This window comes from Camelina sativa, chromosome 10 (genome assembly GCF_000633955.1).
Source record: "Camelina sativa cultivar DH55 chromosome 10, Cs, whole genome shotgun sequence".
NCBI classification, from domain to species: Eukaryota; Viridiplantae; Streptophyta; class Magnoliopsida; order Brassicales; family Brassicaceae; genus Camelina; species Camelina sativa.
This window is the reverse complement of record NC_025694.1, coordinates 4,610,037-4,628,080: the sequence shown is the minus strand read 5'-3', so window position 1 is coordinate 4,628,080 and position 18,044 is coordinate 4,610,037. Positions and strand designations below refer to the sequence as shown.

At 34.0% G+C, this 18,044-nt stretch overlaps 2 protein-coding genes across 2 annotated transcripts; one reads left to right on the top strand and one right to left on the bottom strand.

Moving 5' to 3' along the window:
* On the top strand, window positions 3,324–4,128 carry LOC104717093 (peroxidase 46-like). The gene is made up of 2 exons (XM_010434616.2): window positions 3,324–3,635; window positions 3,774–4,128. The coding sequence occupies exons 1-2, from the start codon at window positions 3,425–3,427 to the stop codon at window positions 4,088–4,090; spliced, it is 528 nt and encodes a 175-aa protein (XP_010432918.1). The 5' UTR covers window positions 3,324–3,424; the 3' UTR covers window positions 4,091–4,128.
* LOC104717092 (transcription factor bHLH69-like) lies at window positions 12,123–14,809 on the bottom strand. Its single transcript, XM_010434615.2, has 6 exons — window positions 14,390–14,809; window positions 14,124–14,258; window positions 13,908–13,973; window positions 13,472–13,537; window positions 13,143–13,199; window positions 12,123–12,750 (listed from the first exon to the last, which is right to left on the bottom strand). The coding sequence occupies exons 1-6, from the start codon at window positions 14,681–14,683 to the stop codon at window positions 12,436–12,438; spliced, it is 933 nt and encodes a 310-aa protein (XP_010432917.1). The 5' UTR covers window positions 14,684–14,809; the 3' UTR covers window positions 12,123–12,435.

Genomic DNA, 18,044 nt, shown 5'->3' with positions numbered 1-18,044 from the left:
AAAATATGCAAGACATCAGATTTTGACTTCATCAAATAGATCCAAGTAGCTCGACTATGATCATCAACAATAGTTAAAAAGTATTTATAACCGTCTTTAGTCTCTACTGAGAAAGGACCCCAAGTATCAATGTGAACAAGGTCAAAAGGAGCACTACACATGTTCTGTCTAGATGTAAAAGGAAGATGTTTTTGTTTTGATAAATGACAAACATGACAAACAGAAAAATGTTCTTTATTTCCTTTAATGCCTTTTGATCTCAATACATCAGATAACAAATCTATTTTAGATTGAGAAGGATGTCCTAGACGTCTATGCCATATATTGGAATCAACGATTACACTAGAACAAACCGAGACATTTTTAGTAAGAGAAGCAGTACCTTTTAAAGAAACAAAATGATTAGACTCATCAAAATGCAAGACATATAAATTTCCAAGTTCAATCCCTTTTCCAATCATCAATTCCAGTGTAAGATCCTGAATAAAGCATTCATCAGAGGTAAAACTCATTTTAGTTTTCAATGTCTTTGTTATGACACTAACACTCAACAAATTGAATTTAAATTTAGGAATATAAAGCACATTATGCAGAATGATATCATCAGTTAATAGAATAAGACCAATGCCTACTATACGAACAATGTATCCGTTAGGGAGGGTGACAAAGGTTCTATCTAAAGGTTTAAATTCTACATAAAGGTCTCTATTGTGAGTGACATGGTGAGTTGCCCCGGAATCTATAACCCAAGCCCTTGGAGACACAGCTGGTTCCTTAGATAATGAAAATATTAGCATGTCATAATAGACATTAGAGTATAGGGACAGGAAAGTACCTGAAATATGTGAGATTACAGGAACAGAAGTTGAAGTCGAAGCACAAGGATTAGGGAGTGTGGAAGGTTCTGCAGTAACAGTGTGAAGCTTGGAACTCAAATACGAAATCACAGTTTGGATTTGATCCTTAGACATCTCTTCACAAGTAAATTCTATGTTCTCCTTTTGATCAAGCTGAGGTGTAGGGTGAGTTGCAGCAAGGTTAATAACCCCTATCGTCTGTGGTTTCTTCCACTTCGAACCAAAGCCAGGAGGAAAACCATGCAACTTGTAACACTTATCAGCTGTGTGACCAACTTTGTGACAGTGAGAACATTTTGGTTTCTGAAAACCATTATGAGCCAGCAACACTTTCGTTTGCTCAGAGACCGGAGCAGCTTGGACTTGAAAAGCAGTAGGAGTAGCAAAGTTGTGAGGTGTGCATCCACCAACTATCCTCTGACTTTCATCTTGATCCAACATGTTGTAAATCTCAGTCAAAGTCGGCCTCGGTTTCATGTTCAGGATTTGTCCTTGAATGTTGGCAAAGTTGTCATTCAACCCCATGAGGAACTGAATGATTTTACTTGTCTCTGCCTCTTCCATCAATTCTTTAACATGATCACAATTACACCTCTTCACAGTGGTAAGCTTAGTATTCGCCAACTGTTCCCACAATGTCTTCTTCTTAGTGTAGTAAGTCGACAAATCCATACTTCCTTGCTTGAGTGTGTGAATCGCTTGTTCAAGTTGATACTTCCTTGGAAGATTACTTACTCGAAACCTCTGGAATAAGTCATTCCACATCTCAACAACATCCTCATAGTACAAGATACTATCGTAAATTTCTTGGTTCACAACATTTAAGATCCACGCCTTAACCATACTATTGCAGCGACTCCAAATCTTGAACAAATTACTATCAATCTCTGGCCTAGGAAGTGAACCATCCACAAAGCTAAGCTTATTCTTAGCATCTAAGCTCATCCGCATAGCAATAGACCAATTGTTGTAATTGGAACCATCAAGAGTGTGAGAAACAATAGATAAACATGGGTGATCTGATGCGTGAAGGAAGAAAGGACTATGAGCGTTATTGTATGATGCGATTTCTTCCGCGATTGTGTTAGGACGGTCACGAATTGCTGGAAGCCTTGGATTCGGACTTGATTCGATGTCATCGTCCGCTGGATGAGAGGATCCAGCTCGATTCTTCATCGGAGAACAATCTGAAACCATAGAAGCATTGCGAACCGTAGTCTTCTTGCGTAACTTCACCATTAGAGAGATCGAAGCTCAAATGTGCAATTTCAGATGAAAACAGAAGCTGGAAACATGAATCTCCTCCGCTTGAGCTCAAATTTTGCACAGATCTGGAATCGAGACTATGAATTGGTGAAGAATCAAGAAGAAAATGAAGAAACAACACGATCTAGAGATCAAACGAGCGAAAAAATTGCTCTGATACCATATCAGCAAACACGAATCGAGAGAGAGTTTGTTAGAAAACTTGTTTTCTCATTCTAAACGATCAAGTGTTTGTTACAACATTCTTATGTTGAATGTGATTTTTAAACCGAAACAAACCGGGTCTATACAAATAATCTAGATAATAAACCGGACAATTCCAGAGCCTTTAACCAACTATACTATGTACAAGTATATTTCAAATATACAACATCTAATAGATTCTCAAATAAAATATTTCCCCCATGTGTCGAGGAACACCCTCTAACCTTCCTCTTTTCATTGCCTGAAACCGTTTCTTTTTTTATTCCAAATAAAAAAACTTGGGATCTCGGCATACGTGAGTGTCCTACTCAAAGAATTCGACCTATTCAAATTCATCCATGCCAAAAATATTGACTCTTTAGCACCCTCCTCATCGTTGAACAAACATTGCTTCTTCTTTGGTATATGGACAGCTAGCTTAAGCTCACAAAACTTTATATACATTAGCTATATTTCCACACAAAACTTTCAAGTCTTAATTATATAATATGGGAGGTTTTGAAGAGATATATAGATCTCAGAGATACTCTCTACCGTGAAGATACTAATACTGACAATAATTAAGATACTAATAATGACAATATCTTTATTTCCGCTACTCCGTTTAAATATACTCCACCCTAATATATTCCGCTTAAATAGGAACGATATCAGTCAATGATATGATTGGATCCTCAATAGCAAAAAACAACATCCTCATCGTTCTTCAGACAACAATACTTAAAATATAATAAAAACTCAGACACAACAGCCACTATTGACCACATTTAAAAAAAAAACATTAAACTATAAATGACTTGGTAGCCCATATATGCGTACTTAAAACAAAATAATACAAAAGAGAGATCAGAAAAACGAAAAAGGAAAAAAGAAAAAAAAAATGACAATTACACCACAACCCACGGGTTGTGTGGGAGCATGTAGTTATATACAAAGAGAGTGAGACATACTAACATCGAAGTGGTTCAACATGTTTGTGACAAAAGAAGAGGAAATAAAACGTGGACAAATGAGATGTAGATAACTCTTCTCAGTCTAAAAACTGCTAAAAAGACAGAGAAATAACTTTTGAGTTTTCATTGGTTTTGGAACTCTAGATGTACGTCCCTAAGTTCTTTTCTCATTATCGTTCTTCATTTTCTCCAATTTGTGTTCCTTTTCTCTTAGTTAAATTCTTTTCTTTTGAACTTCTCCTTTACATTCTGTGTACCAGACAGAACATAATCGACACAGATTTCAGTCTTGACCAAATGATCGATGCCTTCTCTTCTAAAGGCTTGTCTATTCAAGATCTCGTCGTTCTCTCTGGTATATATATCAATGCTTCTTGACTATATGATGAAAACAGAGTAATTGACTAAACCGGATTGGTTATTACATTCTACTCTGGTTATATGGATTAAGCTCTGTTTTACCTCTGTTTTTTTCTAATTACTGTACGTTTAGGAGCACACACGATTGGGGCTTCGCATTGCAACGCATTCAATGGAAGATTTAAACAAGACTCAAAAGGAAGTTTCGAGCTAATCGACGCGTCTCTCGACAAGTCATACGCAAAGACACTAATGAACAAATGTTCGTCCTCAGAATCGTCGTCATTGACGGTGAGCAACGATCCAGAGACATCTTCGACATTCGATAATCAGTACTATAGGAATCAGGAGACGCACAAGGGTTTGTTTCAAACGGATTCTGCGCTGATGGAGGATGATCGAACGAGGAAGATGGTGGAGGCACTGAAAACATTTCTGCTTTGTAATTAATTTGTCGTTGATTAGTATCGTAACAATGTCTGGTTTACTTGGATTTTGATTTCACAATTTAATATTTTGGTCTATAAATGCATAAATAAGTTTAGTCAGTAATTGAGAACAGTGAGTTGAACAAATGAAACCCCAGTAATTTTTTTTGGTTTAGTCCTCATGGCTAGTCAAAACTCAAAACAAACAAAACAAAAATTAGATGAGACTGTGATTCTGAACCTTGCAATTTAAAGCATTAACATATGTAAAAAAAGATTTATTAACATTTGTCAACCTTCATTCATTCTCCGTGATCCACGGTGACCAACACAGGACAGTTCACAAACACAGTGGAAGAGTCTCAAAGCTTGTTACCCTAAAGGCCAAGCAAGCCAATACACTCTTTTTGGTCTACCACTGGCAAACACACAGGCATAGCTCATAGCTGACGTATTGAATGGATTCAGTGGAAAGTTCAAGTTTTAAGAATGTAGATGAGCTTGCAACGTTTGAGAACTTCATGGCCACATATATGTCTTTTGGGACCCAAATAGAAGGTACCTTGTACATTATTTCCTCTTTAGGGAAGAGTAATGGTTCATAGTTGTTATATTTTGATACGGAATTTATTTGTTATTTTGAAAATCGTATGGTAGTTGTCCAGAGACATTTACTCTTTCTAATGTTTTTTTTTTGGTAAACATGTGAAGAATACTCTTTGTCTCTTTCCAAAGTTGCGTATAAAAATGGGAAACACATTTTGGATTTTGGACGAGCTGAGCCCTTGAGTAAGGAGACGGAAACTAATATTTAAAATTAGAACTAAACCATAAACTATCGACGACAAATTAGTTTTCACTAGTTGCAAGCAAATGGTGGATTTTAGGAAATTGTATGAGGAGCAAGAAAGAATGTGAAATAAAATTATTTACAAGTGATTGACTAATGGCTCGACGTGAAGGTTATTGTTGCATGTCGTTACGCAGTAGGGAAGGGGTAATTAATGACTAACTTGCACAGTAGTAGTTGTACAGAGGGTTTATTTTATATGTTTATGAGTTGATCAATCAAATTAGTTAAGTACGGAGTTTGGTCAATTATAATTACAACTCCACAAATGTACTATGTACTAGTATCGGTGATTCAGTATGTACTGGTAGTGGAGTAAATGTTTCCAAATCGACAAAATGATCATAAAGCTTCGTTTATCGAAATCTATACTTTAAGCAGAGATTAGTACAAGACTTTTGTCACTTGATTCGATGGGGTAAATTTTAGGTTTCCAACACTTTAAAGTTGTACTACTTTTTACTCCTCAAGAGATAATGTTGGTGGAATAATCTAGCTAACTACGTTATGAGATTTGTATTGTAAGAATATATTGAACCACATAATCATGTCACTATTCCACGATTCTATGATTTACAAATGAAATCAAAACTAAAATTTTTGTTTTTGTTTTATCAACTATCATAGTTGTAAAATTACAGGGAAGATGCCCAAATGGCAAATGGGAATCTAAAATCTAAAAAAGGAGGAAGATAAGATTGAAAACCCATAGTAATTAGTGGAAGCGTACAATGTACTGGTGCGGTGCCAATAATGATTTCATTATTAAAATGTCCTTCTGAGTTAGTGGAAGTGTTTTTTATCGGCATCAGTTCATCTGACGTAATTAGATACGGAAAATTATATTAAAAAAATGAGATTTTTCTGAGTATTTGTCCGTATACACTTTTTTTTTTGAAAATTGTTAATTGTAACGAAAATATCCCTACTAATATATATAGTGAAGTTTTTAGGAGTTTGGACAAAAAAAAATAAATAGTAAACCCATGTTAGTATACAACTGTGTAAAAAAAATTTTGAAAAAAAAATGTTTAGAGTGTCAAAAATCAGTTTGTAAATTGATGATTTTTGGCTTGAATTGTTCAGAAAAGACTTTCTACGATTTTTTCAAGTTCTGAAAATTTTAGATTATTCATTCTACAATTTGTATATGTTCTAAGAAGTTTAGACGAAAAATGTGTTCTAAAAACTTCAGAAACTGAATTTTGTATGTTCTACCAAATTAAGAATATGTATTCTAAATTTTTCTTCATTCTACATCAATTCAGAATATATTTTCCACGTTTTACCCTGTATACTAAAATTAGTAGAAGATATATCATAAACATTTTAGAATTTATAATCTGTAAAACTTAGAATACTCTAGAAATAGAAAGAAAATAAACTAAATAAGGAAAGTGAATATTTTTTGAATAATCGTAATTTATAGTTATGATTCTGTATTTATGTTTAGATATGTTCTAATATAGTTTAGAATGTGTATTCTAAATTATTTAGAAGAAAGACAAAAACAGCAAAAATTGACATTCGACATAACTTATGATAATCGGTTGTTTACAATCTCATCCACCTTCCACGAAAATTTACCTTACTTGTTTATGATGCAAATCTACGTTATTTGTGGTGTATGGACACTGAATGCCAACAAGGAGTGGAGATTTATTGATGATGAAGAAAAACGTGTGAGATTACTGACTTTGCAACCCACTACGTATCTCGAAGAGTTGAAGGTAATGGTTTCAGAAGACTATAAAATAGAACAAAGTATGTTTGATGTAAAATTCATTTACTAAAAGAGAAAAAGAAATAAGGGTTTTAGTCTTGTAGAAGTCTCTCAGTGAATCAGAGGCTTAGGTTTTTATTTTGTTTTTTTTTTGGACATAAATTTACTTTCAAAATTTATTTATATTTTCATATTTTCGTTTTTGAAAAATGAGGGCAAAATTGGGTTAAAAACCAAATTAAAACCTATTTGACCAAACCTATAAAAAAAAAGTGTAGATGGACAATTCTTTGGAAAAATATATCTTTTACTAATAGACAATAAAAAAGTCTCATCATGAGTAGTGTAATAGTGTCCAAAAAGGAAATTCGAAACCTGACTCGATTAAGAAAGAACAACAGCACTTATGTTTTGCTCACTCCTAAATAGAAACTATTAACCAAACTAAATTATGCCATTTTACCGACTTTAAATAGTTACGTTTGAAGTCTTTTTGTTATGTTGTTATCTACAGGTAAGTGATTGTTCTTTCTTACTCTTCATCTTTTGATCTTTGATCCTTTTCTTGGTAAGAGGAGATTGATTAGACTCGCAAATTATTACTAATCCTAAATTTCAACTACAAATATCATAACCAATTTTAAAACGTTAAACCGCATTTTTAACTTATAAAATGAATCTTAAAAAAAAATGTTAAACTGAAATTAATAGGAAAGAAAAGTAGGTCTGAATTCATTGGACATAATTCTTCGTCGGCTGTGTTTACTCACGCGTCACCCCCTTTGAAAACTGACTTTAAGTTAAACACCCATAATTGTTACAGATTTGACCCACCAGGTGTGCTCTCCCATCCACTCACTATGGAACACGTGTTGGAAATCTCAAAACCCTTTTTGACAAAACATTATGTCTCTTTATTTTGGAAAGGGAAAAAAAAAAAGAAATTAAAAGAAGAAAAAACCACAATCTCCGTCGTCAATCTTTGAACCCTTTCTCGCTCCTATCTCTGTGTCTCTTTATATTCTGACTGTTTCTCCATTACAGTCTCTATGCAAAGAAGACGAAAGCAATAATAATACTCATCAAACAAAAACCAAATCTCAGAGAATTGAAAGATTAGTGAATCTGAGGGTTCTATTTATTAGGGTTTGGAAGAGATCTGTGAGTTAGGGTATGAATGAAGAAAACTTGAATTCTTAGTAAAACATCTAGGTTTTTTTCCAATTAGTTGATAGAAGACAGAGAGAAAGTGATTGAAGAAATGCAACAGAGAAAACTGACAGAAGAGAGTGAGCACATGCAGGCACTGTTATGTGTCTATAACTTTGCGTGTGCGTGCTCACCTCTCTTTCTGTCAGTTGCCTATACCTCTTCTTGCTTCCTCTCTCTTCTCTCACTCTCTCTCTCTCTCTCTCTCTCTCTCTCTCTCTCTCTCTCTCTCTCTTTTCTCACTCTTATCATCGATTCATCTACATCATTTGCCTTCTTATCATCTATTTTGTTCTGCACTTGGCTGGTTATCATATATGTAAATAAGATAAATGCGTTTAGATAAATTAGTCATGTGATTTTTTTTTCTACTCTATATTGTGTTGAAGTGGGTGCTTGCTTACGCATAAGAATGTTTGTTTTTAAGCTCTTTTGTAAAAGTTTGGTGGAGAAAAGCTCAGTGTTTTATAGTTGGGGTTTGTAAATAATACAGTAAATGTATATATTGTTAAGTGTGCTCTCTATGGTTGATTTCTTCGAGTGGATCTAGGGAAAGCGCGAGTTTTGATGATCATGAGCCCCAACCGGTACACATTCTTCTCATAGATTTAAATAAATACTGATTGTCTCTTTGTCTTTTTTTTTGTGTGGATGTGATCTGTTTTTTTTTTTGTTTTCCTAATAAAGTTTTTTCATGTTGAAATCCTCTGATGATCTTAACAGTTATATGCGAGTGATCCATGAATTATGTACTTTTCCTCTTCTATCTTTCAGAAACTAGAAGTGGCTCTCAGGTTTCACCAGAAGCCATAATGATGGAATTTGTGTATGATGGTTTTTTGTTTGGTATCTATTCATGCACACCCTAGTTGTGTACCGGTTTCAATGGAAAACATGATTTTTTATTTCCTTTTGAGCAAGTTGGTAATGAAGCACTGAATCCAGCTGTTTGGTCTTAAAAGGTCATTGATGTATAATATCCTTTTTTGTGTTACGGACTAATGCTGGATGGCATTGAATTCTGTCTTGGAGTTAATGTGTTCCGGTTAGTTGGTAGATATTCACTAACTTGATTTCTTTGCAAGTTGAACCCTATACCTAATGCTCTCTATTATCCTTTTTCCTTGCCGGTTTCTTCCTTTTGCTTTCTGAATTTGTTATAAAATAGATTTTGTTGCTTTGTTTTGGTATTTTCGGGTGGCAAATGTTGTTTTCTGTGGAACAGTGAATCTAATATGGTGCCAAAATGAGGTAAAAAAATGTTACCTTCTACTGAAGTTGTTTATCTTATGCTGCCAAAGGAGGTTTAAAACTCTTATTTTCTACTGAAATGATTGATCTAGTTAACTAGTTAAGTTACAGAACTGACCATATTTTCATCTGACGTTATTCTTTTAGTTATTTTTTTTTATATAATCAAAATCAATTACTTTGTAATGTAAAAACTTAGCTAGTTTTGAAGTTATTTTGCTTAGTATGCTTTGATTACTAAATACACTATGATGGGTTCGAGCAAAGGAATGAGCTGGTCTTCCTTTTTTAGTTTCTTTTAGAATGTTGCCTTTTTGACGTTCCTTGAGTAAGTAACAAAAGTAAGGAGATTTTGCTAATTTTGTATCAAGTGTCAACCATTCAGGTAAGTAACGTCTTTGTGTTGTGTTTGAAGAAATCAAATTGTGAACAGGTCTTTAGGTACTGATGTCGAATGTGCTTCACCTTGAACTCCACAAATGAATTCATGAAATTAGATAACCGTGGAGATGAACAAATACTAAAATGTATATTTTTCTACTGGTTGATCTTAAGTTGCATAATTTATGATATCTCATATGATTTTCTCTTGGCTGGTTTGTTGTCTAGCTTTGTTGTCTTTGTGTTGTGTCTACTGAAATTAAATTGTAAATTTGCTTTATTACCAGTATTAGTGTCTAATTGCTTTAGCAGATAACAAGTAGAGACGTATAGATTTTTGGTTTACATTACAGTCTAAGTGTAACCCCAGGTTCTTTTCCTTATGCTGGTTTAGGTTATTGTGATGACTGTGTTGTTTCTGCAGTTTCTTCATGTGTTTGAAGTAGTTTAATCGATGAGTTTGAATGAGCATTAAACTTCATATTTTTTGTGTGAGAGAGATATAGAAATGATTATGTTCATAAACCATCTATAATATTCTAAATAATATCTTGTTTTGAGTTGGATTTTCATGTTCTCGTAACTTAGGGTTGAATGTAGATGCAAATTTAATCATAACTATTAGTCAGGCTACTATGCTTTCTTCCTTTATTTGCATATCCAAGCTATACTTGATGTTAAAGTGGCGGGTTGATTAGTTCTGGTTGGAGGGATTATAGATAGGTGAACTGAAAAACGTTACTAATATGATTAAGGGAATTTGTAAACCTTTAGGTTAATCGAGAAACAATACCATATTAGCAAAAGTGTCGTTGATTACCCTGTCTAATATTTCTTGTGCAATACAATGCTACTTGAACATTGATCATGTTTTGTGAATTTGCACATTGTCATCGCCAAAATACCTATGCAAGAGAATAAAGCAATAATAACAATCTGATTTTGTGTTCTCTTATTTTTGCAATAGGTTGGTATTAATATCAAGTGGGAAGACATTTCAAGGATACCTTTATCTAATTCCAACTTTGGAAGCGTAGAATCAGGTAAGTCAATTATATATGGAAGCATGTAGAATTACTAGCCAACTTAATTGGAGATTTCTAGCTTGATGGTTGTGAAGAACATCTAGAACACTAGCTCTGTTTGCTTCTATTTTGGATTATATATATACTATGTATCGTGTGAGATTGGTATGTGTTTGTCATTGTTCAATCGATTAATTACTGAATTTCACAATTTAAGAGTTTATATATGGGTTAGTAATATATATATAGAGAGACGTACGCCGTTTCTCAAGTATGGTGGAATATTCAGTGGCTAGACCTGAAACTAAATATTGGAAAAATTACTTGTTGGCTAATCTATTCTTTGATCACAAATGCATCAGTCTAACCTCCACTTGTCTCTTTGCATATGATATAAATAGAGAACCTTTCTGATGTATTATTTATTTATTTTCTACATTTTGTACCCAAGAACTTGATTCATGTTGATGGTGGCAGTAAGAAAAGGTTTGTGTTGTGCTCTCTAATTTGACGGGTCTCCCATTTTGCTTCACAAGCATTTTAACAAACGGGAACAAATGGGAAATAATCCACATTATATGCTAACTCATTAACCTGAACTCAATCAAAACATCCTGTATATATGGTGAGTTGCATTGCTAAATAGCCAGTAGTTTCTTAGACATAGATTATAGCTAGCAACTACGGTTTCATGTATTGCTATTTGTTTTATTTGGTTTTCCCATCTGACTGGACTCATACACGATTGAGGAAGGGCAGAGTCTTCTTCTTATTAAATATTATTCATTGATATTAATTAAGGTCCATAAAAGCTAAACCATTTCATGCATTTGCTCTAATTTGTTCCTTTGAAACAACATATCCTAAGCTTAACGTTGAGGGTCAGGAAGAATCTCTTGTGAATAGATGGACATAGGTTTGTTTTGAATCATTGCTCTATATCTGATCGGTGTTAATAGTTTGTGTTATGTTTAAGAACCATATGCTTTAGTTTTGAAGCTCTCTGCCTCTGGTTACAATCACACTGTAATATACAAATATTGTAAAGAAAATCAATAATTTTAAAATTGAACGAGTGTGGTGTATAGTTAGTAGCCGCCCACTCCCTCGTTGAGTCAATCTGTGCCCCTCACTTTTTCTTTATAATTTGCCTAATACTTCCAAACCTCGTCGTGATTTTTCCCCCATGGCTCAAAATATACTTATTTATTTATTTTAATTTTATAACTTGAAGTCAAAACTCAAGCCTCATGCCGAAACAATACTAATTTCTATATGGATCATTAATTTCAGTTATATTATGCTGTAGTATTTATATTAATACCATTTCACTCTACAGAACTTTTACCCACAATGATCATGAGAGGGGGGTCTAAACGTTAAATGCTACTCTTGTACCCTATTGCATAGTGATTTTTTTAACACTAGGAAGATCTAAGTGAGGTCTCACCAATTAAATGTAATAACTACTAATAGTATGTTCTAGACCGCATATCCAGCTACTGACCACAAAACTAAATTTCTTCAATATGTGCGTAATAGCTAAACAGCTAAACCTTCTCAAGTGTTCGTTATTTGACATGTAATAATCAAAATCATATTTGTTAGAGCGGACTGGTTATGTGATAGATAATATAACCACAGAAAATTAAAGGATGCAACTTTATAAACCGATAAAAACTTTGCGGATATTAGATTAATACCAAAAAAAAAGAAGAAAAAAAAACACCAAGCGAAAACATGAGTGTTTGGGTGGTTTGAGTAGGCAAAAAAAGACAGAAAGCGAAATACGGTGTCGTATAAAACGCAACGTTATTTCTTTTCTAGACTTTGGACCAATACCGCCTTTAATCCCACTTGTCTTTGTCTTCTGTGTTTTTTTTTCTTTCCACCCAAAAAAAGGAAAATAATTTAAAAAACCGCCGTTATCACGGCTTGGAAACGGTAGGAGCGTCTTTAACGGTGACCAACGACGAACCACTACCGTTAGCAATTGTTGTAGTGGATAGGTTAGGAGACAAAGGAACGCCGGTATCTTTAACGAAAGGGTTACGAGATGGACACGTGGCGGTGGAGATTGTGGTAGCTAAAGAGATTGGCATTAGGCAAAGACCTTTCCCCTGTAGATATTGCATGGCCGATCCCATGTCCTCTTCCATTAGCTTTGCCACTTGGTGCTCCGTCATCTTCGCCGTCTGATTCTCGCCGGAGGATGAGGTGTTTTCGTGGGATCCACCGGCATCCTGAAAAATTTTAATCACGAAATTTTTAAAAAGGAAAACAAGAAAAGCAAAACCCTAAAGCTATGATGTCGAAATTTGAAGGTTTTGGTATTTTGCTGTTGGAGAAAAAGTCAGCACGCGTGCGCTGCCCTTCCTTTTTCCTTTAAATTTGCAGTTTTGTTTTTTTTTTTTACTCTTTTCGGAATACTTTTTAAATTGTGTTAGAAAGTCGAAACCCAAAAAAAACAACTACTTTTGATTTGTCTTCTTCCTTAAGTAAAACTTTTTTCCATAAATTAAGCAGTGAATTCATTCTATGTTGGTATAGATGACATTATCCCCTCTTTTATAATGATGACTTTTGAATATGTTATAATTAAAATGTGAACTTTGAAAAATATTAATGAAATTACCTCAGAAATTTGAGAAGAAACAGAAGCAGCACCTCCCAGTCTACTCATGCTTAGTACCTGAATACATAATTTTCAAATTTAAAGAGAGTAACTAAGTTTGCGCCCGTTTGTTTAACTTAACTGTTCATATAATGAGGTGATTATAAATTTTCGCAATCCCCAAAGATAAAAATAATTAATTACGAGATAAAATGGTGAGGGAGCATAAGGAATTTTAGTTGCAGAAGCCCCATATTTGATTTACATATTCTAATGTCAAACTCAAAGGTAAAGAAGCTTCCATTATTATAAGAGAATACTAAAAAATTTAATATGTTAAAAAGATTCACCTTGACTTGGAGCTGTAAGAACTTGACATAATCGATAATCTCATCGAGCATTGATGCTTTGTCTGTCTGTTAATTATTACAATTAAAAAAAAAACACCATGTTAGCAATCCTACATCTGTTTATTACTAGTATTTATTTAATTAATCTTATAATTAATTAGCTAATCAGTGTTTAATCATTTGATAGTATAAAAGTCCAAAGCTCTAGATAACCTACTACTCAATTTGTGGTCCAAATTATGAACTCCAAGACTAAATAAAACACATCAGTGCAATTCCATATGATTAATTAAACACATTATTCAATTTGGGATCATATTAAAGAAATGTATATACAAACTGGATTCGAGTCATCTACTCCTTTCATCAAATTTTACCAACTATAGAGATGGATGATCGAAAAGTTAGATTAATGACGATAAATTAAATTATTTACCTTGTTGCCATTAGGGACAAGTTCTTGAAGAGATTTCATTCTCTCCGCTATTCTCTCTCTTCGTAACTGTCCCATAAATTTCAAAAAAAAAATTCAATAATTACCTCCAAAATACTATATTTAAGTACAGTAGTATGTAACTTTATACGTTTTTCTCGGTAACTGAAAGCGAATAGTGAGGAAAAGTAAAAAAAAAAACTGAAAAAAAAATCGAACCCGTTCGGCGATACTGTGTGGATCAGTGGCTTGACCTCTCCTAGCTCGGACTTTAGGCTTAGTCTGAGTCGGCGCCGTAGTACCCCCGGTGGTTGTTGACGCCGTGGCCGGCGATTGTGTTTGACCTCCCGATCCCTAAGAAAAATATATTACAAATAACATTTTAATTAATTAATACGTACTTAACCAAAAAACATGTACTTAATATTTTCTCTACTATATAGTATTTGGAAATGGGAGAGAAATGAAACAACGGAATCATATACCTGAGGGAGTTGGAAAGGGAGAGATCCAGTGGAGAAGCCATTGAAGAGAGCGTCGTTATGGTTATGAGACAGAGGAATCATAGTGATCTGGTTTCTTGAATCGACGTCGTGGTGGTGAAATCCAGGGACGGCGGCACAATCGGGTGTAGGTGTAGGAGCTTCATCGAGGACGGAGGAGGGCCAAGGAGTTGAGGAGAAGATGTGGTGGAGGAAGTCATCGTGGTCGAATGTTGCGGGAGATTGGAAATGAGGAGAAGAAGAAGATGAAGGAGTTAGAAGAGAGGAAGAGTTCATGGCTTTTTTTTTTCTTTTGGAGTAGTGAGAGAATGAAATGAATGTTTGTTGCTGCAATGTTTAGAGGTTTAAAGGCTTTATGGTGTTTTATAAAGAGGGATGGTGATGGTAATATTTAAAATTTGTAGGGTTTGATATGTTAAATACGTTTTTGCAAATTATTATTTATATGGTAACCATTATCGTCCTTGCAAATTCTTTTTTCATTTCTTCTTTTCTATTACCAAAAAAAATTCCCATCATTGAAATCACGATTTCTTTCATTTTTTTATAATATAATTTTCAGAATTTTGTAGTAACTAGTACAGGTCTAGAAAAGTGTTATATGAATAATATTGTAGTCGAATGGAAAGCTGAAACGAATCAAAATAATTAGTTTATCATTTGGTTGAACTAACTTCACTCACATTATTTATGTCTTTTTCATTATTATTATTATTATTTTTTCTTTCTAAAGAATGTGTTTCTAAATAACGTTGATTAAAAAATTTCTAATACAGATTTAGAATACAGCATTATAAATGCATAAAACAATATGCTTCCTGTGGGCTGCTGAAAGCATGATAAGCCACAAGCTAACGAAAATCATCTTCGCGTCTGAGTTGATAAGCCACAAGCTAATGAAAATCATTTTCGCGTCTGAGTCAAATGAGCTAACTGGTGGAATTTTAAGACCTAAAACTTGGTTTTCCTTTGCTCATCAACAATCAGAAATGTTTCTGCTATTGGCTAGTATACCAGAATGGAGAGTAGTTTTGGAGAAACCATTTTCAAATAGAGGAGCTTCTCTCATTGCTCAACGTGTTCCTGATTTTGTTTTACTGCAATCTTATGTAGTCAATGGACTCCCCTTTTGGTTATATGAACTCTTTGAGGATGAGAGACTCACTTCCTCTCTTTAACTATTGGTTTCTTCTCCTTCCATAGCTATAGGTTAGAACCTATTTTTTGGTGGATATAGCTGATTTTTAAAATCAAGGGTGAATTAGCCCAATAACCAAAACAAAAAAACTATAGTAGTAAATAACACTCTATTTAAAAAAATTAGAAGATTATGATGAGGGCAGTGGAAAATTATCAATGGAGGTGGAGGACAGTGGTGGTTGGTGGTCGGCAGCAGTGGTCGGTGATGATGGCCGGAGGTGATTGACCGGTGGTGTCTGGCCGGCGGTGGTTGGCCGGCGGTGGTTGGCCGGCGGTGGTTGGCCGGTGGTGGCTGGCCAATGGTGGTTGGACGACGGTGGCTGGTTGGCGGTGGCTGGCCGGAGCGGTGGCCGGAGTTGTGAGCGGTGGCTAGCCGGAGCGGTGGTCAGAATGGTGGGCGGTGGCTGGTCGGAGCGGTAGTTGGAGTGGTGGGCAGTGGCTGGTGCAACAAGAGTAAGAAAATAAATAATTTATAAAATATAAAGAATATTAAGTGCTCATCGTTAGAATGGTTACTCCATGAATTATAAAAAGAAAATTGTGTCATTTCTGCCAATTTCCCTAAAATCAATTACCCTTAGTAACTTTTGATAAGTGTACAAAGTTAGATCTTGTAATCTCTTTTTTTATGAATGGAAAAAACAGATGACAAAAAAAAGAAAATGCATAAAACAATATAATCCTATTCGTATGGGTAGATTCATTAATGATGCTCTGTGCTTCATGATACTGTTCTCTTGATATATTACTGTTTACAATTTGTCCCCAAGACTAGAAACATGCTATCCGGCTTAGACGATATTCGTTTAAGAATAAGTATCCACAAAAGATCACTCCTTTACAGATATATACTTTTTGTTTTTGTTTTCAAAGCAATATATGATACCAGGAAATTGTTGTTTTTCACCGATCTGCTTAACTTTTGGGAAACTGATGATCCTCTTAAACGAGAATATGACAGAACATAATCATCATCATCATGTCATAATCAACTAAGTTTTTTTACCTTTTTAAATGACAACTTATAAGTATAAATATAATAATTTTAAAAATATTTGTTAGTTTAACCTTCTTGTTATCTTTCGTTACATATTGATTATCACTGCTATAATTCATCTGTCCTTATGTTTATAAATTATAACATCAATAACACATCAGTTTTCTGAAAAAGTTAAATATTTCTTTTTACCATTTCATGCAATTTTCAACAAGGAATCTATGTAAGAAGTTTTNTTTTTTTTTTTATATATATAAAGGTTCAATTGACAAAGCTAAGTAGATAAATAATACTAGTATTATGCAAAATGCATGATTAAGCACATGGGACATTCTGAGTTTTGCACAAACTCACAAGAGGTAGAGATCGGCTTTAATACACTTCCCATTTATTAATTGCAAATGTTGGTAAGCATTGATGTACTACACAACACAGAGAGAGATCTATCATCTCATGTGTTAGTATGATATGAATATATGATAGTATAATATCACTAAGAGAATGCATGTACGTAAATTAATGCAATAATTATTTTTGTTTGTGCTTAATAATTACTATAATGTTTGACTAAAAAAAGAAAAACAAAAAAATAATGATAATGTATACCAAAATAATCAACTAAAAGTTGTAAAATAAGTTATTTTATGAATGAGAATCTAAATTTCGCTCATACAGAAAAATGTAATGAAACGATTATGTTTAATAAATCATTGGTCCCATCTCGCATACTAATATGTTATTATTCTAAATTATATTATACTTATTTTTTTGTATTTCTTTTATAGAATTTAGAAAACACTATACGTGTTTGCCCAAAAAAAAAAAAAAAAGAAAACACAATACGTTTACAATAGGAAGGAAAGAAAATAAAAGCATGTGATGCACAACAATTGTAAATTCAAAGCCTGACAAAACGATAAAAAAATTTGAGGAATATCCTCAAAATTATGGCTTTGTTCAATTTAAAACATGGGCTCTTTACTATCTCAGTTTCATACACTTAAATAATCATATTTCACACTTACACCTAAGTAATCACATCCCATCTCATCTCAGTAAAGATGAATCTAGAATCTCGAAACATCGAAAGGTGGCATTGTGCAAAAACTAAATTAACCTCCTATCGTATATAAATCTCCGATTAAAGTCTTTGGTTCTTACAGTATTTAGTCTAATACGTAAAGTAATCATATCTTATTTTTTTCAAATGTTTAAGGTCCATAGCGTTACGAATGTTAAGATTGAAGCCAGTTTAGGCCCAATCAGTCAGTTATAAGGGCCTAGGCCTCGGGCTCGGGCTCGGACGGGAGGCTCATTTATTTATTTAGGACCATCAGCACCGCCTCGGTTATGGAAAACCAGAAATATACGACCCGAGAATTTGGATCGATAAAACCAGAATAAACCTAACCGGCTCGTTAAACCCAACCGCCCTCTTTG